At 42.1% G+C, this 27,744-nt stretch overlaps 1 protein-coding gene across 2 annotated transcripts in view; it reads left to right on the forward strand.

Annotated features, from left to right (window-relative positions):
- The window catches only part of tmeff2a (transmembrane protein with EGF-like and two follistatin-like domains 2a), a 118,129-nt gene that overhangs the window by 33,754 nt on the left and 56,631 nt on the right, over positions 1 to 27,744 (forward strand). For both annotated transcript variants that reach the window (XM_073473695.1, XM_073473697.1), the window contains exon 3: positions 12,670 to 12,799. In XM_073473695.1, coding sequence (XP_073329796.1) covers positions 12,670 to 12,799 — 130 coding nt within the window. The remainder of the gene's footprint in view (positions 1 to 12,669; positions 12,800 to 27,744) is intronic.

Genomic DNA, 27,744 nt, shown 5'->3' on the forward strand with positions numbered 1-27,744 from the left:
TGTGGGTAGATGGTCCTAGTTAGACATCAGTCTTGAGTGTGAGACACTGGGAGTGGAGGCATTCAGCCGAGATATGAGTCCATACCAGTAGGCTGTCCCGGGACTGAGAGTCGCTGACAGAAAAGCTGCAACATTAAGGCCTACTCGGGGAATACAGCATCTGCCAGATTGCCTGCATGTGCTGCAGTCCCATGCTGTGCTAGCATAGCAACACTCTAAATTTGCCCGTCTGAGGCAGTCATATCATTAGCTTGCGATATGGTCTCTGTTGATGCTGGTGCAGCTGCTGTCTTAATTTGATGCAAAGTGGCCCTGTGTTTGAGGACGATCTTAGAGTACGTCCTGTTGAAGGGAAATTTCAAACTACTTTGTCATCACGGGAACATCAGTACAGTTACATACTGCCCTCGCTTTATCGGCCAGTATAGTTATAAAGAAGAAAAATAACAGCAGAAAGGAATAAAAATGTCAATAAAACATAATCTTATTATTATGAAGAGCCTTTTAATATTAAAATTAATCCTAAAATTTATAGAGACTTAAAATTCAAGGGCTTTAATGTATAATAAATAATCTTATAATATAGTCATGGTATTATTCATTTGCTCATGGTCAATTATTTAAGAACAATATTACATTTTTCATTGTGGTTAAATACATTGCACCCACGTATCAATGTATTCATATACACACAATTCACAATTTCTTTTTTCACTTCCAGTGTCACCAAATTATTAGCACACCCTTATTAGAAATTCAAATAAGCACCAGGATTTCAGTCTTTGTCTGTTTTAGAGTGGAGTATCAAGTGTTTTATTCCTCAGAAGCCTAACTAGGCACGCAAATTAGCCACCACTAGAAGCCCTAAATACATTGCATTTTAATTTGATGTAACAATGCCTAAACTGATAAATAGATAGATGAATAAATAAATAAATAAATATGATATTTTCCTGGCTCTCCTTTACTCCTTAGCAACCTTGTCTAAGTGTTAAGCAGGTTATTGGAGGTTGTATGTCCTTGTAGACATGCAAAGCACAAAGTGAGTTTTTATTAAATTTTTTATGTTAGAAAAAGTTACTAACATTGTATGAACGAAACATCTTCATGTCAGAGTTGATGCCAGATTCCATGGTGAAGGACAGGCTCGAAGTACAGCGCAGCAGTTTCTTTCACCACTGCACACAAACACAACCTTGGCTTATTGCCCGGCTTGTCCAGAGTTAGTATCTGTGCTGTAGTATCACAGCACCGGACAGTCTTTACACTCAGCTGTGCCATTTTACTCTGATGAATTTCCAAATTGATCTTTACATCTTGTAACCCTCTTTATGTAATGATCAGATACTCGAACCTCTAGCAGGGCTCAGGAGACTTACCCACTCATCTTTAGAAAAATATGCCCTGAAAGTTGGGTTCTGCGTGACTGTGTTGCTGCTGACTTGCCCTGGGATTAGCATAGAGCTCAGGAAGTACAGGATGTACAACACCTGCTGTTGGCAGAAAGCTTTGTACATGGTGATTCTCCATAAGGGGCAGCTGTTTGGTCATTTTTCTGGCCAGATCTAAGTGGCAGTACTGTATACTGTATGCAGTAAAATATATGGCCAACTGTACCTAATAGGAAAAGAAAGTAGAGGCAGCAGAAGGAAAAGGAAAATAATTATAAGATCAGACTTGATATCTAATTAATACTAATTAATAAGGTACTTGGAACAAGCCTGGGGTCAGACAGAGGGAACCAGACATGGAGGATGGCATGGCCCTGAACCAGACCAGCTTGGGTGCTATGTCCACGTTAGTAAGGTACCAACAGATGCAGTGTTCATTCCATCTGTTTTGTAACTGGGGGCGATATACATGCAGCTGTATGCCATATTACATTTGCATTACTTCTTCCTATGGTACAATCTTTGTCTGTATTGTCCCTGTTGAATAAACAGACAAATGAAAACTCTTAGTTTGTAGTGCTGCTGCATTCAAAGACGAGTATATATGTTCACTGAGCTTCTTTATAGCCAGAGAAGAAAATTGTTTTTCAACCTCAACAAAAGCACACAATGCAGCTAGAGACAACTATGGTATTTCTGCCCGTCTTGTGGAGGCTGTCAGGTATGTTCACATGTGCACATTAGGTCAAATGTCAGCTCGGTCCAATGACTGCAATAATCGGGGGGTTGTACATTGAAGGTTGCTCAAACAATCACATGACACACGATGTTACTTCATCTGAAATAAGGTTTTTTTTACCATAAGAGGCCGAGACTGAGCAGATTCCAAACATTGCATCAGGCATTTCAGGCACTTTGGTCAGGTTGTCCCACTGGGTGCCTCCCTGTAATGGTATTTAAAGTACAGTGACCTGGCATCAGACCCATGGGGAGGGACCATCAGTCAGCAGGGACTCACAGCTGAGGGGGAAGCACATTTGGATCTCCTGTGCTTAGAGAGGACGCTGCAAAAACCCTGCTTTGTTGCCATCTTATACCCGCCTGACATGTAGACTGCAAACAAGAAAGTTATCGAGTATCTATGAATTATTAACCATTTGACGTACTTGGCAAAAATCGCACTTCTTATTCTTGGTTGTAACTCGGACAAATCTGAACATTGAAACAGAAGTCAAAGAGAAAAAAAACTGCTTTGTAACTTCAGATCTTGCCTCAGAATCATGTTTATTAAATATATTTTCTGCAATATTTGAAGTAAGCTAGTGGTAGCTGTTTGTATAGTTTCTGATAAATGTAAACAGATAAAGGCTGCAAAACGGCTCCATGGTGAAGCCCACAGGGTAACTCACTAAATCACACATTATGCTTCCTACTTGCATCACCAAAGCATTTTGGGACCTGTTGGTTTCTAGTTCCCATCCTTTGAGAATGACAAGTGTCCAAATGAGGTCCCAGGGGTGCCCCTAAAATCAGTAGACCTTCTTGGTGCCCCCCAACCCCACGAGGAATGGGGGGAGGTATGCCTGTTGACTGGACAATGTGTCCACAAAGAGACCATCTTTTACATTCTGTCAATGACTGTGTTTTTATTTCATATAGTATAGTGTTCATTTTAATTTATTACACTAAATAAACAAGGTTATGACATATTTTTACTCAATTAAAGATGCAATATGTAAGAAAGTTGATTGGCGGGTCAAATACAGACGCCTTGGATTAGTGGTCGGCCCAAAGCGTGGGATTGAGACTCATCTATCTTTCTATCAGTCAGTCTTTTGATTTAGACTCTCTCTCTCTCTCTCTCTCTCTCTCTCTCTCTTCTGCCGTTTGATTCAGCCACAATAACAACTGTTATATTTTGGTTCATTTCAGATCAATGTGTTGTAACTCTACGGACTTAAATGTAATGGCTCCACACTCTGCATGTTTACTGTTTATCAATACGGGTATATTGCTTTGGGATTTTAGAGCAAGCCGCACGGTTGTCAAGATTAATCCGAGGCAGTAAAGTATAAAGACCAACAGAATGAGCAAAGATTATCTTGGTCATCAAACTGCTTCAAATTAAAATGCTGCTGTCAGGGAGCTGTAAATTTATCAGCTGTTCAGAGTTTTTCACTTTCACTTTGTTTGTCATCGGCTTGACTTAAAGTTATGGTTTTCAGTTTGCATCTGAACTTTCCATGAAAATGAATCATATCATACACAATATAAATAATGCAACCTTTAAGGCCAGACAAAGACAAATGTAAGGCCAAGGTCTGCTTCGAGGTGTCTGACAAACAAACTACACTGCTTGCTCATGCATGGGGAAATGCTAAGTCCCTGTAAATTACAAAACAAAAACATTGTTTTTTCATGCATTGGTCAATTATGAGATTTTGGGCTACTATGCTACTATTCCATTAACATTTCTGATGTTAGAAAAAAAGCACCCAAAGTGCACATTAGGGGCTCGTGTCCACAGCGCTGGCAGTGAGAGAACAAAATGGTGCACGTTGGTTTTGACTGACATTAACTAAGGCTGGGGTAACAGAGGGCTGACTGCAAAGCTAATAACACGTTCACAACGCGTAGGTTGATAGAGCTTACAGGACTGCTCCCACGAACGGGCTTTTCTGTCTCTGTTTTGATAGATTCTGAGTCATATAAAGCTCAATTTTCTTGGTTACCGGGGTGACAATTCCAGCCTGATCTAACATATGATTGGTTGCCTGAAAAAGAGCAACGTTGACCACCGCAGCACTTTTCTGAAAAGTGAGATTTTCAACTGAAAGTGCTCGGAGTGACCACACAAAGAAAGGCAGAGACGATCTCTACTCATTGGGAACAATTGAGAAAAGGTGCTGCCGCTGAGAAAAACCTTACGTGGACACGGGCCCAAAAGTCTTTATTAAGTTCAGATTTCTGGTCTGGAAATGTCTGTTAATTGTCTTAATGTAAATGAGAAACTGGAGTTTCATGGAGAAATATTTTTTTGGTCTAAAAATGTATGTAGTTTTACAGCACATTAATTTAAAGGCTGAGTTTTTCCTCTTCATACTTTCATTAAGCTTTCATAGCCTGATTTAAATAGCATTTCAATTCTTAAAAAAAAAATGATGATGACAGTTATTTTCTGATTTCTGAAGCAGTTAATGATCCAAAATCACCTTCAACAAAATTAACCTGGCTTTATCCAATGTTCAGATTTATTGAAATACATGAAAATTAGTGCATATTTATAACATGAATAATGTAAATAATGTGTGGAGGTTATGTGGTGATATCTATTTGTTCAAATTGTGCCTTAAAACGACTCAAAATGTTTTAAATGCACAGGTCTAAAAGTTATATTCTGTGTTTATCTTGCAGTTTTATAAAGTGACTGCATGACTTCAGTCCACACGTACCTCACTGTGACTTCTACACATATCTGACTAATCGTTGCTTGGAATGATGATGTTTTTTTGCATATGTGGACATGTCGGTGTTTGGGTGGAGTGGAGCTCAATCGGACGGCAGATGAGTCATTTGTTTTCTCGCTTACTGATGCTGATATCCTGTCATGTTTGCTCTCGCTGCATTTCGCAGAGCTCTACCCCTCATATTGGCACGCTCCTTCCCTCCGCTACATAGTCACGCACTGATGCGTGCACTCGCCTTCACTTTGCATCTCTCCTCTCCTTTGTCTCCTACTCGTTTGGTTTCCTCTCTGTTGTGCATGTCCCTCGACACTCCTCCACATTGTTCTCCTCGTCTCTGCCGCCGGTACCGTCCTATCATCCTCCCACCTCCATCACTTACACTTTTTCACCTTCCAATCTCATCTTTCTTACCTTCTTTATGCCTTCACCCTGCTGGCCTCTCTCTATCTCTCACACTCCCTTCTTTTCCTCCCATCCCACCTTTCGTACCTGCTTTTTCAGTCCGCACTCCCCCTCCTCGTCCTCCCACCACCTGTCTTTGTTCCACCCCTGTCAGCCGGCAGTTATGTCGGATGCTCGGTGAAGTCAGCAACGGGAGCAGCTATAGAGGCATAGAATGAATGATGATGGTTCTGCTTGTTTTGCAAGGTTGTTGTGTGTTGTGACCTGGTACGGCGCAGATGCCTTTTTTTTTTTTGTACAAAGTGCTCCGACGGTGGATGCGTCGGTTTGCCGTGTGAGTGCGGTGTGTTTCTGTGCATGTGTGTGATGCACCGATCCCAGGCAGGTAGAGAGACAACAGGTCCTGGCTGCACTCCCAAAGCTTAGCTTTTGGAACTCAGATGAAGAGAGTTGAGGGTAGGCAGAGCCACAGCAGCCCCTGCAGGAGGCTTGTGGAAACTCAATTTACCAGTGACAGGAAGCAGAATGGGTGTGAAGGGATGTGAGGAAGAACAGAAACTGGCTAAAAATGCACACAAGATGCTGCAAATGTAACACTGACAGAAAAGCATTCACTCAGGTTCACCTGGTTCATGCGCTCCCATATTTCCTGTCACTAAGCCAGTCACACATGAGAGCGCAAGCACACACACAGGACCATCGACACCTCCGCTGTCGCTGTGTTCTCGGTCGAGACTGTCCAGGTTTTGTCACAGCGGAGGTGTGGGGCAATGTCTGCGACTTCTGCAGAGCCCGAGCCAGCGGGCACATAAGGCCGTGCCATATGGTCCTGGCCAATGGCCCCCACTACCCTGTCTGCTGAGAACTGTGGAGGATCAAATTCTCTCACCTTCTGTCTCATTCAGCCCCCCTCATTAACATACTCACTTCATTTTTCCTCCTCCCGATTCTTCCCCTCAAATGGCCCCATCTCTCAGACGCCTATCTCCGATATTATTTGACACCTCTATCTCTTTTCATTTACATTTAGCTGACAGTCACCCGGCAGACTTACAGTAAAGTGCAGCAGCTGACGAGGCTTGTATTTGCAGAGTGCCGACATCACACGCTGCCAGTTATGAAGCCGTCCGAGGATCAAAGCTGCAGCGCCCGGACAATGGCTATAACAAGGAATGCCTTTGTGTCTAACATGGTCATGTGCTTTGTAAAGAATTACAAGTCTGTAACCTGAGTTCACCCTCTCCCTAATGGATAAATAAGAACTTGGGAGAAAAGAGTTTTTTCAACAAGGCTGGTTTCAAGATCCAGGAAAGGTGAAGGGGTTTGCAGTGTCTTGTGTCTTGTCTGGTTGTCAGTCAGTCTACCAAGACTGAGTATTAATCAAGGATTCAGTTAACTGATATTTATTGGTTTTAACAATTTCTTCTTCTATGCAATTACGATTCAGCTGTCAACGATTCTCGATGCATCTCAACATATGACATCATCAGTTTTCATCGGCTACTTTGTCATCACGCTGCAGGCTTCAGTTGAAAACAGCTAACATGTTGTTAGAAGAAGAAGACATACTGTTAATCTATTTCCATACAGGACCTATACACATGCATTAATTGAGAGGCGTCAGAGCAAGGGGGCTGCGAGGAGCTGGGGCTAGGGGTTTGGTGCCTTGCTCAGGGGCAGTGCTCAGGTCTTAAACCGGCAGCCCTCCAGTTCCGTGTGTGTCTCGTCTCGTCCTTTTTTCTCAGCAAGTTCGATACGTGCCCCGAGATCCTCCCCTTTCAAAATACTGGAATGGTTTTTTATCACTCGCTGCTGATCTCTGCCTCCCACCGGCGTACCTCCCACCATAAGTCACATTAACCTGATGTCCGCCCACAGTTCAAAGCGTGAGAGCGACCTGTCTTTACAACTTTATTGTCCAGCCAAGGCCAGAATATCAACGCATTTTATAATCCAGGTAATTTCCACTCCTGAATTTTAGTTTCTAGTAAGTTTGCAGATTCAGATTATTAGTTAGTGATTACTCTATTTATATATTGTATAATATAAACGATTACTAAAAAGTATTGGAGTAATCGTTGAGTCTTAAAGTAATAGTTGGGGTCTTTTGATGTGGGTTGTATGAGGTACTTATCCAGTGTATTACCTGCAGTAGACGACTGTCAGCTGTGGAAAAGCAGCGCGTAGCACCGACAGGGAAGCAGAGCCTTGTACTGCTTTGAATTGGACCAGCGTCAACATGTATTTTAGCCGTCTAAAATAAGTTTAAGTGTACGGTATGTTTTGATCAATTTTGGAGCTTTACGTCGCCGTCAAACAGCCCTTTCCTTTGGCACTGCATTCTGCTTGTGTGCAGGAATACAGACGTTGTTCAGTTGAGGAAATGTAGTGCCAAAGGAAAAAAGGCTGTTTGATGGCAACATAAAGTGCCAAGTTTCTCCTCACAGGCAGAGAGCTGACGGTCATCTACTGCAGGTAATGCACTGAGTAGGGATAAGTGCCTCATACAACCCCACATCAAAAGACCCGAACTATCCTTTTTAAATGTGTGTGACGAGCGCTCGTCACAATTTTGAATAGACCAGTGACGTCTTTACATGCATCTTTTGTCCGACTGACAGTCCAGAACCCAAAGACAAAGTTTGACATTTATGCTTGAGAAATGACTTGACGATGTATTTCTATGTGGCAGCCTCTTGTCCAAGACAAATCACCCGCGGGACAAATAAATGAATCTTGACTTGATTTGACTTGACTTGGCTAAAGGATCAATCAATTATAAAAATAGATGACAACTAAATTTCTTCCGATCGACTCGACTTGACTTTTGGAGGGATACACTCAACAAGCTTTAATAGGCTGATACGAAGCAGGATCCTCCTTTATACCCACCTATGGCTGTATCTAGGTGAGACACAGCTGCAGCCTCCGTCTTGCACTTCCTCTCAGGGAGACGGAGGTTTTTTTTTTGAATCACCCGTCCTCTCATCACTCCTCTCTCTTTCCTGCAGGGGTGAGATCCAAACGCTGGGGAAGATCAAGAGATGGGGTGGGGAGTTTTCTCTGAAATAGAAGGCACTCTTAAAAGACACCCGCAGGGTTCTGCCGGGCAGCTTTCCCTTCCGTTGCATCACGCCTGGCATAAAGTGAGAGTCCCCAGGTTAAGAACAGCCTGAGCCAGATGGGAGAATGTGTGAGAGTAAGGGGGAAGGAGGGTGGTGGTGGGGGGAGGCAGAGGGGAAGGATAGAGGATGGCAAAAAAGCGCGGGCCCTGCAGAAAGCTATTCCAAGCGCCTTTGTGGGGTTGCCATTTTTTCATTCTCTCCCGCTCTCCTTTGAGGGGATTTTCTATTCCTCTCCCTCTCTCTGTCTCTGTCTGTGTCCCCATTTCTTCTTTTTTTTATTTTATTTTATGATGTTCTCTTTTTTTGTTGCTGCGGTTTCTTCAGGCACTGTGGCTCTTTTTTTTCGTGCCAAGTTTGTTGAGCCAGGGCTTCGTCGCTCTCTCGCTAGCCGTCTCCATCTCACTTCTGTATTTTTACTTTACTTTGATTACCCCTCTGCTTCTGCTTCTGCCTCACTCTCATCCATTTCCACTGACTTCTTCTCCCCCCCTAAGACCAATTTCACTCATCAAGTTTGCCTCTCCTCTTCTCTTCTACAGCCTCTTTCCTTCCTGCATCTCAGTCCCTTTGATCAAGAGCCAGTACGCAGTTTCCTCCTCCTCCCTTTTGCTCTCTTTTGTGTATATTCTGCCATCCCCCCAGCTGGTCAAAAACACTGTTCACACTTGATCGTTATGATGCTCCAGGGCTCTTGAATCGATGGCGTGGTTATTTCTGCTCATCTCCTTGAGGCCATCAGACCTTGTGTTTGTCTGTGTGTCTCAGATGACATCCACTCTAAGCCAGCTCAATTTGAAAATGCAGCTCATGAGTGAAAACGATGTCCGTTCACACTGCTGTTTTCAGGCCCTTTTCTTAACGACGTCTGTCCGCGCTGGACAACAGAAAAGTTGCTAAATATTTGTAATTCCCTACAGCATGCTGACGTGTTTTAATACAGCCTAACTCTCACTTTAGTCGCTCTCATTTCCATATTTTTCTTTCTCTTGTCAGAACAAGTGTAAAATAGTGATATGATCCCTGTTCGGGAGCAGCCACCGTCTCCCAAACCATATGTCGAACAGTTTTTGGTTCGTTTACTTTTGGGCGAGAGAGAAACTGCCAAGAACAAATTCTCTTTGACACAACTTTAAGCAACTTTACATGCAAGCGTTGGATCGCTGAAGGCAAATGTTCCCAGTTGATTAAGTTTATTTGTGAAAAAAAAAAAAAAAAGATTGTAAAGATAAGACACTCAGTCATAAGAGACAGCGTGTTCTTTCACAGTTTGTGGAGTTCACCCTTTGATAGGCACATCTCACGCAACTTTAGAGATTAATATATATCACTACTGTATAGTATATAGAGTATAAATATGAGTACAGTGGGGTTCCCAAAAGTCATACTTAAAGTTTTTCCCCAGTTTTTTCATTTCCTTATTATTTGAATATAAATAAAATAAACCTTAACCTAAACCTAAGCCTATAAACCTTAATACCAGTGTTATGTTCTGTCCTCCTCACGTTCCCACGCTACCTGTATTGTGTGATCTGCTAAACTGACCTTTAAAACAAGTCCTCGTTAAGTGGCTTAGAGGAGGCGAAGTCTTTCCGTGTGTCACAACAGGCCTTAACGTGACGTTAAATATATTCACTTTGTCAACCACTGTCGAACAGGTTAAAATCCAAGCTTAGGTTTGCATTGCCTAGGTGTGAAAAGTACGTGCGTGTGTCAAGGTGCAGTACCAGCACCTTGAATATAAATAATAGTAATTATTTTAAGCCACCACGATATTTTCCTGGCTCTATAGCAAAGTAGTTTTTGCACCTCTATTTTGAAAGTCTGTCATTGCTAACCTGATGACACAATAAGATGGTGTTGTTTTTACGGGCAGGTGATGTAAAATGCGATAATGACACGGTGGACCAGCGGGTCTACACCGGGCTGCCAAAATGTATATGATATACTAAAAAACACCTAAACCCAACCAAATTAAACTAAACTACACTAAATACAAAAAGACAACACCCATCTCAGCCACAGTCTGTTCACCCTGCTGCCGTCTGACAACCGATACAGAAGTATCCGAATATTGAATCTTGAAATCTTAAATTAGAATGACAAAGATGCATTGTCCCAAGTTTAACTGGTTTATTGTGGATGTTTCATTGTCATGTGCCTGTAAACATACACAATCTTACATACTGTATGAGTTAATGTCTCTCCATCCTTAAATGTCCTTTTGCGAGAGCCATGTCATTTTCTTCGAGGGCACAGACAGGCCCGGAGAGATCAGATTCCAGGTCAATCCATTAGAGACTTAGAGGGGAACAGAAGTGTAGACAAAGAGCCATGAGCTCCTTAGCCTCGTTCCTGTGGGGACTCTCAAACGCGCCCCTTGTCCTTGTGATGTCACGCCCAGCAGAAACAGCATTTTCACACGATGCCCATTCTTCAGCACTTTAAAGTTTAATCAGGTTATGGGCTGTGACTACGGATGGACAATTTCTCTGGACCCTCTGATGGCCGTTCCTTCTTCCCAGGGAACGGGGAGGAATATTTCTCAATTGAATAATCACGTTTGTTATTCCTGCGGTGTAGCACGGGCGAATCAATATCAAATCAAATGAGTATCTCTCCTCCGCAGCCTAAAAAATGAAAACTAAGACTCGGCGCTCTGGTGTCATCAGTCATCTGAAAAATCTCGAGTTGCTCCGAAGCCAACAAACCGTGTGGGGAAATGAATGAGTAATGTTCTCCCATAGCTTAGGAGCTATTTCGCTCAGTGCCCTTGAGCAAGTCACTTAACCTGCAAATGCTCCAGTGGAGCAGCAGAGGTGAGCAGCTCAAGATGGTGGCCATTTTTCTAAAGTTATATGTAGCGTGAAGATGAATGATTTAAAACAAGTGTAGAGAAATCGAAAGAATGCAAGTAAACGACTAAAAATGCAACAACAAGCAGAAAGAAAACATCTGGAGGTTGAGTTTAAGACTCTTCGTGATGGCGTGGGCGTGGTTTGATCAAATGTGTCATCAGCTTCTGATTCAAATGTTGCGTAATCCTGATTGGGGCATGGACTTACATCATATTCGTTTTTTGTGTTCTTGTAGGACCCCATCCAATATTTCCAGGGCCTTTTCAGAATGTGATGATTCTGTAATCAAGCACAAGGCTGGCGAGACACGTGTCCAGCTGCTCTGTGTAACTAAATGTGGATAGCCAGTGACAAACAGATGTACACCCTTATATTCTGCTTCTGCACCAGACTGCACGTTTCCAAATTAACGCATGGATCTGTCAAAGGACTGTTTTAATAAGATAAAGTAAAAAAAGCAGCTGATATTTGTTTTTGACTTGTAAATAACAGGTCATTTTCCTTAGTTATTATCTAATCCATCAGGGATATTGCATAACAAACAAAATTATAATTTTACACTAACAGAATATATTAAACAGCTCAATGCTTTACATTTAAAAGGTGCAACCAGCAATGTTCAATTGAGGCCCCTGAAGTGCTAAATTTGCAATGACAGGGCTCCTGATGGTGTCTGTCATAAAGGTATTTTAATCAACAGTTTTCTCTCTGTGCATTTCCATGTGCCATACAGCAACATCTGACAGATGGATGTCTCCAAGTAACGACAGGAAAGTGTTATGAATGCAAATGAGATGGCATTTTTATATCATTTACATACAGGGCTCTTTTAAAGGCTGAAACAAGTGCATGGTGTGATTCAAGTAGCTGCATGTTAATTTTGATTTTCCTTTTTTTAAGTGTATTATTTCAATATTAATGGGTGGATTATGTTTGCAGTTGAGAATATCTCTCTTGTTCCATTTGAAATGTCCGCTCCACAGTGACAAAATAAGTCCTCTCAACCCAATTGCCAAGATTCATGTTGGGCAACATACATTTCTGGAAACCACAGATATGTTAAACTTTGTAAAATGGCTGTTCTGATGGTCTGGTTTGGTTCAGGCACACAAGCCTCTTGGTTAGGGTGAGGAAAACTATTTTTTTGGCTTGAAAATACCTGCTGTGGTCGCCACAAACAAAGCTGGAGATGTTCCTTGGCGCTGTTAAAAATATCCAGTGGTGTCACCTTTACAAATATTGAAACACAGTCTCGAGCTCCAGTTGCTGGCTTCTCAGCCTTGTCTCCTACAGCTGGTGTTTGTCCTGAAAATCTTAGTGTCGAAGCTTATTTGAGGACACAACCTACATGTGCTTTTCAGATGCCATTTATTTGCCTGCCTCAGCTCTTAATGCTCACCTGTCTTCTCCTGTTTTCTCCTCTCCGCAGTGCAACAACGACTATGCCCCAGTGTGCGGCTCCAACAATCAGAACTACCAGAACGAGTGCTTCCTGCGCAGGGATGCCTGCAAGCAGCAATCTGAAGTGCTTATTATGTCAGAAGGCGCCTGTCCTGCTGGTATGTACATTAACATTACGGCGCCTACGCAGGTGTATACACAAGCGAAATACACTCGAACACACGCACAAAGAGCAGCACTGACACCAGCGCGACCCTGAAGCACACACTGGACATTAACACGAAGAGAAAACACTCAAGTAAATAGGTAACACGGCTGAATATTTCCAGCACATTTATATGTTGGTAAACAGGACGATAAAAAGCAAATGTACAGCTAGGATGCCAGAAATGTAATCCAATTTGAGCATTGTACAAATTTTCATGGCTTAAATATTATAATTATCAATATATGCAAATGCTTCCAGTGGACGGGATTCAGTAATTACAGAGCGATGCATCACTTCAAAGGAATTACAAGAAAAAGGCATGATGAAAAAATCGCTAGAGGTGACGGACTGACGTAATTTTCTCAAGTTTAGTGTAACAAGCGTAAGCACAATGACAGTGACAAGTATTCTGTTTGAGCAGACGAAGGTTTCATCATGCCAGACGATGTCCTCCCAAGGAACAGAAGATCGCATTTGGCCAAGAGGCCTGTAGAGCAATGGAGAGAGTTTGAACAAGTTCATTATACAGCTTGTTCAAACATTTGTGAGTGTTAAACAGGAAGTCAAAAGAAGCTTGACAGCTGTGACCTTTTGTTATGTAATGTTTAAATAAATGTCAAAAGGCATGAAATATAAATACGCGCCAAATTGTCATAGGTAGTTACTGTAACGCGAAGCCGAGAGGCATGCTCAACGAAGCAGAAAATGGAATGACTGAATCACACATCATCTGAATTGTGTTGACATATTGTTTTCTTTCATCTTCTTCAAAGAGCACTTGAATTTGTTCTGTAAGGGATCCACTGAAGCCACTTTTTTATTTTTTTCAAATAAATACTGTATGACTAATTTCTACAATACATGAAAGAGCACACTTACAAATGATATGCTACCAGCTCTGAATTCACCAACAATGCATGAAATGTAATTTCTCTCAGTGACAGTTGTATTACCAAAACCCTTTCACTGAATAAGAGTCAGTCTTACAGTTACAAGATACATTTTTTAGCCACGCTAGCAGCAGGGGGTCTCGGGATGGCAGTAGGGTGCTGCAGAGATGACTTGTCGTCGCCTCCTAACCCCGGACGTTAGCGTCGCCCTGGCAAAAGACAAAAAGAAAATAAGCTCTTTGGTTTATGATACATGTTTTTGTTCAGCAGCATAATCCTCTCAGATGAACACCACTTATGTTTTTGAAGCCTGAATATAATCGGCTGAAGTAAAAAGCTAATGTAAATGTAAAAGAACATCACCACCGGTAAGCGTCTCGCTACACTTTACTATGAATAATGATTGCAAAAGTTATTTAAGTTGGTACTAAAGTGTAATATATTTGGTACAGGTTGGTAGTGGCTGTGTTGGGTTTCTGTATATTTGATGGCCTGATATGTTGTTGAATGACTGCCAGTGGAATTGTTAATGACGTACCTGTATATTGGTTACAACACACCTTTTTAACTGTCCCATTGTGATGTGCGTTTCAGTTTATTGGTTATCTGCTCGGCTTGGTGGGAAAACATCCCCAAACCAGATGCTTCTCTGTCAGGGTGTGAACATGCATCTTCTTTAAAAATGTATATGTCTACAAGCATATACCGCAGGATTAGTAACAGATTGGTTGTCTGCGTTTCCTCCTACGTATTTATTTCTGATGCTGAGACTGTTGATAGAGGAGGGAGGAGACATGGAGCTACTGAAAGACTCAGTAATCTCCATATTTTGCTATCTTTTAAAGATATATCCAGTGCACACAATCCTCTCCACTGCAATTGCTGCTCTCCATGATGATGATGATTGCATGGAAATACACTCCTTTTGAGAAGGTAAACAAATGTAAAGTGAACTGGCCTGCACTCACAGTCCCAGTGTGAGTGCGCCATTAGTGTGTTTGTAGTTGTACTATTTTTTTGCTGACTCTGGTCAGTCTTGATTAAATCTGGACACTCTTTCTCAGAATATGAATAAACTATATTTGAATTGCCGGCAAGTAGCCGTGGTACAAGCAGGATAATACTATCAACAGAGCCAGAACCCCATCTGCTTCACATCAATGAATAATTAGGCTCTGTCTTGTACTTTCCTGGGATTCTTTTATATTCATACAGCTGCATGGTTTGTTGTCGACTATCATTCATATGTAGAGAATACCCATTTCTTTAATGACAACTTTTTTCCTGAGAATATTCCTCCCTAGGCTACTCTTTTCATTGATGGCAACCGCTATTGTTTTTTTTTTTTTTTATCCTTGCAATGGCTGGAAAGAAAAAAAAAATCACTGGGTGTAATTATCTAACATAATTGGGATTCCTGTTTGCTGATATAGTTTGGTGTTTAAGCTGTTGAGTAGGCGTCTCCAGTCGGAGAAGGTCAGCCACTTCATTAGCTGTGCTGCGGAGATGAGCAGTGCCGCTCGGACTGCTGTAAACTTAAATAAGCTCGGCCATGAAAGGTTTGCCAGCGGTTAATTTACTCTATAGGCAGTCGTAGAAATAAAACGTGCTTAATTTTCATCCTGATGATTGAGCAGAAGCTGTCTGTTTTAATGAAGACACCGTTTTTAGCAGCGTACAACACTTTTATTTCTCCTTTCGACGCCCAGTTCTTGTCGCGTACGCTGCTGTGAATTGAATCCAGAGCGTTCTATTTGAAAATGACCACAGTGACTGAATCAATTTGCCTAATCTAATGACACATATAACATTTTCATATGCAACTTTTCATTGTGTTAGCAGCTCATTAAATTTTGTTACACATACAAAAGCAGGTGGGGACTCCCCCCCCCCCCCCTCTAATTTTTATTAGAGCTCAAACCCTGAAGGGGAAGAAGCACATTGAGCTTGTGCTGCTTTATTGTTATTGCTCGTCTTCTGCCAGAGCTCAAATTGGAACAAGTCAGAAACTTGGCTCCTTAATTGGACATTACGTGCAGATGCCTTCCAAGATATATGACTGCAATCGACCGCTAGAATCAACAGACTGATTGAGTTAAAATGTATTACATATATCCCAATCAATGTGCTCAACAAAAATGTCTCTTGGACCATAAAAGTCCGCCATGATGGATTTTGTGTATTTGCAAAAATGTGAACAGCATTTGTTGGATTTTCGACTCTGTCAACACCAAATTTGTTATGCAGCCTTCCAAGGCTGAGATACACAATTCTGTAATAAATGGGCAAAATCTGTCCAAAAAACATGGCTGCCATCAATCAAAAGTGTCACCAAGGGCGGGGCTTTGCAAAAAATTGGCCAACCCAACCAATGTCATATAATCGGTGTAAACCCCACCATTCTGTAACATCGGTTACACCGACTGCCACAGCAAGCCGAGCTGCTCCAACACAGAGATGTCCCAACTTCCCATCATAAATATCTGTGTTTTTCACCACAAACATGGCTTTTGCCCTGAGGTAAAGCTTACAAATGTTGAAATACTGTGGTCCTTTGTCGAAACATCCAGTGGTTTCACACTTACAAATGTTCAAACTCTGTCTCAAACTGCAATCACTGGCCCACCCAACTTCCTCGCATAACTCCATCACCGTCCCCTCCAGCCCCCTGATAAGAAAGTCAGCTCATAAACATGTAATGTGAGCGTCATCCATTGCTGTATCCTGAACGACAACACCAGCTTCCATTCACATAAAAAGGGGAGCACGTAGCTGCATGCTGCACACTGTCTCACACATTTAAACAGAAGTAAACTAGCTGAAGTGACCACGTGCTGCCTTGCAAAGCCTGAAACCTGCTCGTTGCTGCTTGCTGCTTTCATTTCAGTTCATCAGAGCTGCTTCCTTGTGGTTTGAACTCTGTATCACTGCTCGTGGCTCTATTTTCATTTGAACATGTGTAATTAGTTTTGGCCTATGTAATGTGTGTAATCCTATGATGATGAATCCAAACGGATGAGCATATACTTCAAATTCCCTGACGCCCACCAGGGAATTCTTGCAGAATCTACCAATTAGTGAGTCATGTTCTGAATAATGTGCTTAGTTGTGAATGAGTGAATCCGCTGGTGAGGCGATGATGCCTGTTTCCGAGGCGTATGTGAATCACTGCTTCGGCTAAGACAGTGTTTGCGGGGCTTGAGCCGAGCACTCGCTGACTCAGTGATAGGCAGCCGGCAGAAGTCCATTAACGGGCCCTTGAATGGCTCCGGCTCCGGCAGCGGGAACATGTGGAGATTGAGGTGGAAATGTCACCGCAGTAACAGCAGAGGTGTCTGTGTGCCAGTAGGCCGGGCTGTCCAGTCACATGTCCAGACTTTCTCTAAATTGTTTGTTTGTGGTGTTGTGTGCAAGGTCCTTTTCAAGACATGTGATGGTGTACGGCAGTGTGTGTGTGCATGGTTTGGTGTATCTTTAGAAAGAGAAAGGCACAAAGACCCTTTTCTCCGACGCAACAAGCAGCGCTTTTCAAGCTTATTTCAGGGTTCGAACAAGAATGTTTTTTGTGTCTTGTGTAAAAACAGACCATGACAGCGATGTTACATGAAGCGCTCTTTTCAGCATCTCATGCTACATTCAGAGAAACACTTTATTCTGGCATTTTTCCAGAGCAAGACCACAGTAAACAACTTTATTTCCCCTTCCTCAGTCCAGTCAGTGTTCTTCTCAATGGTGTGTGATTAATTTTTTTTTCCCAGTATAGCACAGTGGCTTCAGTGTTGACAACTAAATTTTAACATCCCTTAAAATTTGTGGAATTTTGTGACTTCAAGTAGTTTAGTTTGTTTACTTTGTTGCATTAGGGCGGGGAACAGTGGAAAATTGGTAATGAGAGAGGGAAAAACAAAATTGAACTTTGTTGAACAGAATGTTCTCTCAGTCATCTGAGACGGTGACCTCTCTTGGCACACACGAATAAATGATAAATTCCCAGAGACTGAACAACATCCTCATCACCTTAACGACTGGAAAGGTCGACCGTCTGCATCTCCCAAAACGACATAATTCGCATTTCCAAAACAACATGATCACTGCGACGCACCAGAAACACACTTACCGGAAGAAAACTACCTGATTATGTTTAGAGAAACACTGTGGTCTGGGTTAAAACCACTACATTGCCTGCATTACTTTAACACAGTAAAAGATCTTAACTTCTGGTTTCACACGGGATAGTTTAAATTTGGATTATTGTGCCTTCACCAGCCTCCACCCTTTACTTTTCTGTCTTTATACTACTTCTACTCACTTCCTCCTTCTCAGCTGTATGGATGACTGTAATAACCTGCACGCAACCTATATTTTTTCTGATGAAGACAGACAAAAGAATACAAATATACGTATATAAGTTAGTTTGCTCCTTGATCTCGTTGATCCGATGGAGCAACTAGCTTGAGATATGGAGCCGAAAGAGCAAACCACACAGAGAAAAGAACATATAAACCACCTCCACTCCAGTTTATCTCCAGTTTTTTGCTACCTACTATACCACACTATATGATATATATACATATCAATCTCCTTGATTTCTAATAATTGGCATCGGCCCTGAAAAAGCATCATCAGTCGAACCCTATTTTTTTGTACAGATAGATACTTCTGTGACCTTTTCTTTATTTTGGCACTTTTCCAGTGAGATGACCTGCTTACAGTTTGCATGTAGTATGCGATTGGCACACAGAATACGCTTTAGGCAAAACAAAAGGAAACGTATCATGTGTTTGAAGATGCAGGGTCGTGACCTCACATTCCCACATTTGATGTTTTCATGTTGGTGAACTGGCTCCGAGATCTTTCGACAGGCGTTAATTTAGGTTCACGTCTTGTGACTGTGAAGGTCAAAGCGGATGATTCATTTTCAAAAAAATCATCTAAGGGGTCAGTGACTCCTTGTGTCAAAGCATCTGTATTCAGTTTGTTTCTCTACCAGTTCATTCAGGGTTTTTTCTTGAATGTGTCCCCAGTAATCAACAGCCGCAATGTGGTCATTATTGGGTGTCGTGTCCAAAAGGTCAAAGGCAGCTAAAGCAGCTCTGCCAGGAGGAGGAACAGACACTAAGCACTCATTAAAAATATGAAGGATTAAATAAATATTTAACAAGTAAAAAAAAATAGAAAAAACTTTACTAATATTGTTTTTAATTGAAATTCATTGTAAAATCCACCACAGCAGCACAATAATAAATTGATGGTGAGTGTTATGTTGAAGAGATGTTGTATATTAAGAGGAAATGTACTCATACTCACTGATGAAACTGATTAACTCATTCTAAATAAATGTGAAGTGATGAAATCTTTGATATGGTGAAGATATGTAACGCTCGCTTCTCGTCTGAAACGTTAAACACGAGATTGCTGTGTGGGAGCTTTTTCTTACATAACCGAGTGTTACACACAAACCTTTCATGTGGAAAAGTAGGCCAGGCAGCTACTTCTGAAGTGCCTCCTCTCCGCTCTCCTCACCACTTAGCCGTTTAGTTGATACCCTCAGCTAAGCTAACTTAAAATGAGTGCAGCAGTGGCAACACATTAAACTATCTCAAACACCTGCGATTACGAGGAATAGCAAGGAACTGCTTTACCCAAGCTGTACATGCACCGCCACAAAACCTTCCTTGTCTCTCTCGGTCTCTCACTCTCTCTCAGTCTCTCTCCCCCCCACCGTCCTCCTCTCCATTTCCATCCTCCAGAATCCCATTAGCGGCAACAGTACACAGGGTAATGGATATATGTCAGCCCGACGCTGCCAATACTTGTTTTCTTTGCTGGGGTGAGAAAATATCATGAAACAGTGATCTAAGGGAGCGACGAAAGAAAATCTAGATATAGTGTTCGTCTTGTAACTGTGACTCCTCACATTAGTGGATCAGTGTCAACAAAATGGAGTCCTGCAATGTGAGTGTTGACAAAACAATCTCACCATAAGGTCTCTGGAACTTTTCGTCGTATCACATAATCTTCATCAGCATATGGAGCTTACATCGGTGCCATGTTTTTTAAAATTTTCCTCATTTTTTAAAGGATATTAAAGGATAAATTCACCCAATAATTACAATTCAGTCATATCCACTCACTCTCGTGCCGTCTTAGTTCACAAAACATTTCTGGAGCTTCGCAGCAAAACAGCGTTGCAACATTCTCCTAAACAACTGAAGCAGATGGGGACTTGTTATGCCTCCGCGCCGGCGACAGTCATGGCATAACTCAACAACGCATCGAGGAGATTCCTTCAAATTTGGTACAATTGTACACTACGACTCACAAATGAACTGATTAGAATTTGGTGGCCATAGGTCAGAGGTCAATGTCACTGTGACTGTGCAAAAAACACATTTTTGGCCATAACTCAAGAATCAATACAATAATTATAATAACATTTTTACATGGGTTAACTGCACCTGTTAAATAACCACACGGCTGTAATTCTAGTTTTAAAATGTTAAAAACAACTGAAAAAAACAAAAAAAAAAAAAAAAAAAATGGCTCCATACAGCTAGTCCAGTGTAATCCAAGTCTCTGGAAGACCTGTGACACAAAATTGATTTGGAAAGAGGTTATATACACCCTCGACAGCATGTAGTGCTGTTGTAAATAACGTCTTAAAACAAGTTCTCGTCTACGTCAGTTGTTTATGATAAATGCTGCAACGCTGTTTTACTGTGAAGCTCCAGGAATGATCTGTGGACTACGAAACCTCACCCGACTGTCCATCAGCATGCGGATGAGTAGATCATGACTGCATTTTCATTTTTATGAACTTATCCTTTAAAGGTAGGGAAGGCAATTCTGAGTTAATATAGTTGATTGTTAAAGGCCGTGAAATGCAAACCTTTGGGTCAGAACTTCAGGCCAAATACGACACAAAGCACTTGTAATTAACGACCAGGATCCAGAATCGCCTTCCCTGCCTTTAAGTACTACTTTTAAGCCATAACTCAAATATTTACTTTCCTTTTACCCCTCTTTAGTCTCTACCAACCCCTGATAATCTACAGCTTAGTTGCCAACTCCGTCTGTTTGCTATTTTGTGAAAAAAATGGACAGAAACGTGTAACGTGCTCTTAGATGCATGTTACAGCCGTCTTTGTCAGCTGCTGAGGACTCAACTGGAATCAAAAAGGGTTTAAGAGACTTCGCTGCAGTAGTAGTTGATAAGATGGAAAAGCAAGATATCTATATTCAACACTATATATTCCCTTTTTTTGTTTGCCGTACATGACAGACCTGCAGAATCCTTCTCGATTTTTACCAAAACCAAAAAAGGCGCCTGACAGCACAGTTTCATGTACTCGCATTAACCCTCCTGGATGCTGCGGAGGCCAAGAGGCCAGACGTTTGTGTCTGCTGTCATTCCAAACAGTAAACAGGAGGCCTGCTGAGGTGCCAGTTTCATGCTAAGTGACGGCACTGAGGCATATACAAACATGATTTCATACCATAATGATGTGTTTGTGGTCCCCCGAGGAAAAGCATCCTGCCACGGCTGCCCGCAGAAAAGTGCACGCATATAATGCACAATATAATATCACAGAGGTTTCGATTTGTGACGTCTTACACATTGGGGTGTTTTTAGCCCATTATTGACTTTTTCAGTACAGTATCCTTCAGGTGAAGAAGCAAATATACACTCTCTTTACTCCAGTCTCAGTCCATTCCGGTCTTTATTACCTTCATGTCACCGACAGATAAGGAACTTCTGATTGTTCCGAAGTTCGAAAGTCGATTACAGGAAGAGCTCTCAGAGGGACAAAGCCAGTAAAAGCTGATTAGCACAGAAAGGTACCACTTTCCCATCACATCAAGTGCTAGCCCAGCACAGTGAGGAGCAGTTAAAGCATTAGCTTAGCCAAGTGAAACAAACCAAGCAGGCTATTTCCCCCAAAGGAGAGAGTTAAGCTAAGCAAAGTGCTAACATGGCATTCTCTGACTCAGTTTACAAAGTGAACAGGACAACTTCCAGGAAGTCATTAAACGAGGAAGGTGGGAGAAGGTTTTAACTGACACGTTGTTGAAATGTTGATGGCATGTTTAATCACTATCGTGTCACTCTGAGATCCCCGAGCGCTGACAGACGACAGGAGCCATATGTTTCGGCTGATGATTTAAGATGCACACTCTGGGTTAACTGTAGACCAGGAGCTAAGTGAGAAGCTGTGTAGTCGTGTCAGTGTAGTCTCACACTCAGCACAGGAGAACTCATCAATACGTCGCTAATTTTCTGTGTGTTAAAAAAAAAAATCCATGTCTCGCCGCTGCCAATTAGTTGCAAATTCAATCTGAATTTAAAGTACTTTAAGTGATAATGTAATACATTATTGATCTGGAGGGAGATTTTCTTTGTGCTTGCTGTTCTCCAGGGAGGTCAGAGGTAAAGATGAGCTACAGTGCAGGACTCCAGAGGGGATTCAAGGTCTTTCTCAAGGACATTTTAGGTCGCCATTGTTAGATGATTCTGCAAATGTTTGTTTTTTTGTAGGCCTGCAATGCTCATTCACCCCCACCATACTTCCCTTTTCTCCATAAGTGACAGACTTCTTCCTGCATTTGCACTGCTCATTGGCATTGGACATAAATCATGACATGCAGTCATCCAACATGCACACACTTCCTTGGGATACAGGGCTGGTTGGGGCTGTAAACTGACAGAAGCGTTCTCTAATGGCAAATTAGAGTGGATTTCCCAATCCCAATACACCCCTCGCCCCTACCACTTAGCCCTACCCCTCCATTTTGTGCGTTCATGCCAAGGGGCACTGTGCTGTCACTCTTGTTGAAAGGTATAAGGGGAAATGTTAGGGCTACATGGCCCTCCAAACAAAGATGAAACAATCAATACTATTTTGTTGATGCTAGCCAACGTTGCTTTGTGCACGACAGTTCTGCATTTTGACGTATTTCAATGATGCGTTTCCCCCTTTCATGGTATACAGTGCTCAAAATTTAACTGAAGTCCAGCAGCTTCTGTAATATCAGTTCAGACTGGCAGTGTAGGAGCACGGATTGCAAATGTCGTCCACCAATTGGAAAGGTTGGTAGTTGGATTCCGTCCTTGGACAAGATACTGATCCCCAAAATGCTCCCGGTGGCTCTTCCATTGGTGCATCAATGGTTATTGCTCTCGATGTGTAGGTGGCGCCTTGCGTGGTAGCCTCTGCCACCAGTGTATGAATGTGTCAGTGAAGGGGTGGATGGTGACTTGTGTTGTAAAGCACTTTAAGTGGTCACTAAGACCAGGAAAACACTATGTAAGTACAGTTCATTACCCATTTGATGATGTGATTGATAGCGTGAAGTTGCGAACAAATGGCAAGCATCCATGCATTCTGATCTCCCATCAGATAAATGATAAATGACACTGTGATAACACCAGGATCGCCACAGTCACACAAGAGAAATCACAAGACGGCATATTGGAAGTGTCTGGTGTCATCCGTTTATGTCGGATCTTGAAGGGTTGTCACATTTCATAGGCGGACGGTTCAACCACGATCCCTTGTAACTCTGTTCTGAGGGACAAAGGGACACTTGGAAATAGTATGGGCAACAATTGGAGAAGGGGATTGAGCCACAGTGTCGGCTGGAAGGTCCACCACCTCTCTGATTCTATTTGGGATCTGTGTTGTATCTACAAAGCTATTCGGTCAGTAAGATATTAAAGATTCTGGCTGAATCCCAAGATCCACCGACCCCCTGCGGTCACTTTATTAAAAACCCCTGTTTCCTACTGAGTAGAAAATGTTCCTATCAAGTTTTGCTTTGATGGAACATAATTTCAAAGGTGCACAAACTCGCTCTGCATCTCCCCTGACAGCGACTGCGGCCTTTAAAGCTGCAGATACTGAAAGATTTTTGTGGAAAAGGGCGTGCATGCCGCAGCTGCCTTGTGTTGCTGTTGGAAGTATTGCATATAGGGGTTGTGTTTGCGAGTGTATGCGTACTGGATTGTGTTTGTGGGACTGCCAGACCGGTCTGTGTCTCATACTGGTGTATCACGGAAAAATCAATTACAAGTGTTCACAGTAAAGACAGCCCATTAGAATGTGAGAATCATTTTTACGAGGGATTTCTACACAAGTTGTTTGATACGCAAAGCCGCCGCGGCACGCAGAGTGTCTGTCAACATTACCGCAGCCGTATCGTCTGCTGAAGCGTAACTTTCAAGCCTTATTTAAAGTAGAAAAGTGTAAAGTGTGTTCACGTGTGCGTGTGCAGTCTGTGTGTGATGCAGTACAGCCTCTCTGAAAGCACCACAGTAATGTTAATAACAGCTCCCCTGGAAGGCTCCTCTCTGCTTCTATCCTCTTCTAATCAGTCGCTCCAAAACTGAAAAAAATCACTTCAATCATCTATTGTCAGTGGAGGAAACCATTTTTTTTTCTTCTCTTGGCTCTCTCGCTCGGTCTTCAGTGCCTCGCATAAAATAAAATCGTGCGGCATCTCCTCTTTTGTGACCCTTCATTTGGCAGACAAGCAGGCAGAGAGCTAAGCTTGTGCCTATCTCCCTCGCCATTTTGTTCTTTTTTATCTAATGCCAGTCTTTCTCTCCTCGAACCTTTGCCCTCGTACAGATACTAACGGTTCGTATTGATCTCCCGTGAACCCCTTCTGACTTCGGCCTGATCCTTCAAGCTAAGCCTTTTCATGAAACACTGCACATTTGGTGTCCCTCGTGTTCCAAGGTCACTGAAGTTCTGCACATTTAAAAGGAGGTGAGACAGAGGAGGGCAGGTTTTCGTATAGAGTCCAGGTGGAGGTTTTTTCTTCTGACTTTAAAGGTGCTTGCGGGCAGCCTTCTTCCTCGCTGCCTTTGTCGGAGCACTGCGTGTCTTTGAGCATTAACGTCACCGACAGTCTATCGGTATAGCGTGTTATACGGCAGGAATACGTAGCGCATGAAAGAAGAAGACAGCACCTGCACTGCAGGGCCCCGATATCCACTTGTTTAATCCACTAAAGTAGTGACGTTTCATGCAGCACTGCTCTTCATCAGACATCCAGCGTCAGTACTTTGGTGCATTAAATAAGTGGATACTGTGCGACCTGTCTTTTTGTTTCACGTTTGCTCACTCTCTGGTTTGGATGTGCGTGTATACTCTTGTTTTTCCGAGGGATATTTTGCAGTGCGTCGTATATTTTCGGTGGATTCGTGTTTTTGCTCGAGGATACAGAGGGGTGGCCTTAAATGACACTGTAACTAAATCAGAGACTGTTCCTATTGTAGACGATCAATCCTCTAACTCCTCTATTCATTATATTTACTCTGCATTATGTTACGCTAAAATTCCTTCTCCTTCATTTCACTGAAGAAGTGGATGAGATGTATTTTTCCTCTTCTCTAAAATTTGTCTTCCCTCGCTCCCGACAGGGTTATTGTTGTTTATTGTTGTTTACTTGGATGAGCTGTTACCTTGGCAGTGACGGCTCCTCCTGGGGTCCATGTTGAAATCACCTTATAACAAACAAATGTTTTCTTACATAACATTCAGTAAATAGAATAATAAAATACAGCAATATCTCCGTCACGCCGAAAGCAATAACAGTGCATCAAAACCAAACACATGACTTACAAACAAATAAAACAATAGACACCAAAACATAAACAATGATGAATCTGTATTCATATGCACACACATACTGCAGAGACACTTGTTTAAGTTGTAGACCTGTCTGTCTTAAACCTTTTTACCATATTCTTCTTTATTTATTTATTTATTTATTTATTTATTTGTTTGACGAAGTGAAACATCTGTCCGATGTGTTCACAGCAGATGCTTATTTGCAACCTCCGTCCCGAGAAGGGCTTTCATGAAAATAAGAAAAATTAAAACAATGTCTGCATTTAAAATAATAAAGTTTACATTTAAAAACATTATATTTAAGAAGCAGACACGATTACAGGTTTGTCGCTCAGTGAACCAGGATTCGGTTGCTCTTTTAAAAGGTTTGCTGCAAATTTCAAATGATCAGCGAGTTCCAGAGCGAAGGATGTTTGTGAAAAGTAAAGTAAGCCAGCTAATTTCATATAGATACGGCTTTTTTTTGTGTATTTTCATTAGCTTGGTCTTTGAATTAATGCAGCTGGGACCTCTCCTCCTCTGTCCTGTTTGACAGTTTTGGGCACTTCCAGAAAATAATGGTTTTAAATAAGGAATATAGAAACAATTATGCTGCTAAAAACAAAGCTAATAAACTTCACTGAAAAGCATTTTTGACTTCTGGATAAGCAACATCAGCATCAGTGCTCATGGTGCTGCTCTGTACTGCACGGCCTGAAGCAAGTCCAGTTCTGCTTGTTTCTTTAGCCTTTGACCCGGTTAATGAGCAGTAATCAAGATAAGGTTATACCGTGACTTGTATAATCTGCAAGATGCAACTTGGTGTAAAACAAGAGAACCATCTTCTTATAACAGACACTGGAGCCATATTGTTTGATGAATGTGACAGTGCTGCACATCTGGCAGTGAGTGTGGGATAGAGGATAATGAGAGTGAAAGTCCTGTCATGTAGCATATAGTCGTGTACAAATATCATGTCCAGTATCAGCTGTGGTGTGGTGTGACTGTGGCTCTGCTGCCTGTACAGTCAGCCAAACCCTCGTTTCAGTTAGTGTATCAGTTTAAAATCTTTGATGTGTGGCTCCTGACTCCCTCACTGGATCCAATAAAGTAATCCCAGAACAAATGAGAGGGGTTTCTCATCTGTCCACACAGGAGCCAATCACATTTCACAATCCCCTTTTTTCGGTGCAGTTAGCTGCACAGTAATAATCTGCCCTACGGCCCCTGATGCTAGTGCTAACACACCGCCTTTCCCAAAAGCATCTGCGATCAAGACTCAAGACCCCAGGCTCACTGATCACAATAGTCAAGTACTGGCCTTTATAGAAACATACAGCACTGTATCCTTTACAGATGTTTTATAATCATATATTTTAGATGAGATTGTTGAGCAGCTTGGTGTTTTATGAATACTGTGAAAGTATCAAAACCCGCAATCCACACAGAAGTGCACACATACGCAGAAACTGGGCCTTAAAATAAGTTCTCAAGACTTTCAATAAGGTTGTGGAGTCACAGCTACAGTAACCAGTCACCACTCTCAACCCTGCTCAGGCCCGTGAGAGCCAACCAAACAGAGGAGGAGGCTTTTCAGGAGGTGGTGGGCCTTAAAGAGACAGGCACTGAAACTAAAAGAGTGTTCAGACACCCATGATAAAAGTATGAACCTGAAAATGAGCATAATGTGGCATCTTTAATCAAGTTACAGTGATTCAGTTGTTAGGTAAGATGTCACGTTCTCGTTCTAGTTGAAAAAGACTGAATGAAAAAGTTAGGTTAAAGTTTGGTAAATGAGAAGAGAAAGTGCACGAAGACAAGTCTTTGAAAACAGTTGACATGTAACACTCAAGTGTTGGTTCATTAATAAACATTTATTCCACCCACACACTTATTTTTTTAACAAAACAATCTGCCACAACTGCACTATTAAAGGGACTGAATTATTCAATGACCGTTCGATTTCGTTTGAAATCCGTCAAATAAAATACATTTCCAAAAATTTGAATTTCAAATTTGCCAGTAAAATAATACTACTTTCTACTTGGAGCCGGTGCCGTCTCGCTGATTGTGATCTGGTTTTGACTGGCTGCTTTGAGAGCTACCTTCCCCTGGCACGACGGACCATCTGCTGCACTGACCTCATGTTTTCACCCCGTCAGAAATGCATTTTATTGAACCAAAGCTTATGCCATTAAAGTATCAGGACAGCTTGCCGGTCAGACTCGGCGTGTTTCAGGGCTGTGATGGGTCCGGCCAGCGTGCGCACCTCCTCCTATAAACCGTCTCACATGGGCATTCATATGGAGCTGAGCTATTATCCCCCTACGGTCCTCTGAGGCCCTGCGTCTGCTCTCTGGCCCTGGGCATTTTAGCAGATCGCTTTCTGC

This window comes from Pagrus major, chromosome 9 (genome assembly GCF_040436345.1).
Source record: "Pagrus major chromosome 9, Pma_NU_1.0".
Classification (NCBI taxonomy): domain Eukaryota; kingdom Metazoa; phylum Chordata; class Actinopteri; order Spariformes; family Sparidae; genus Pagrus; species Pagrus major.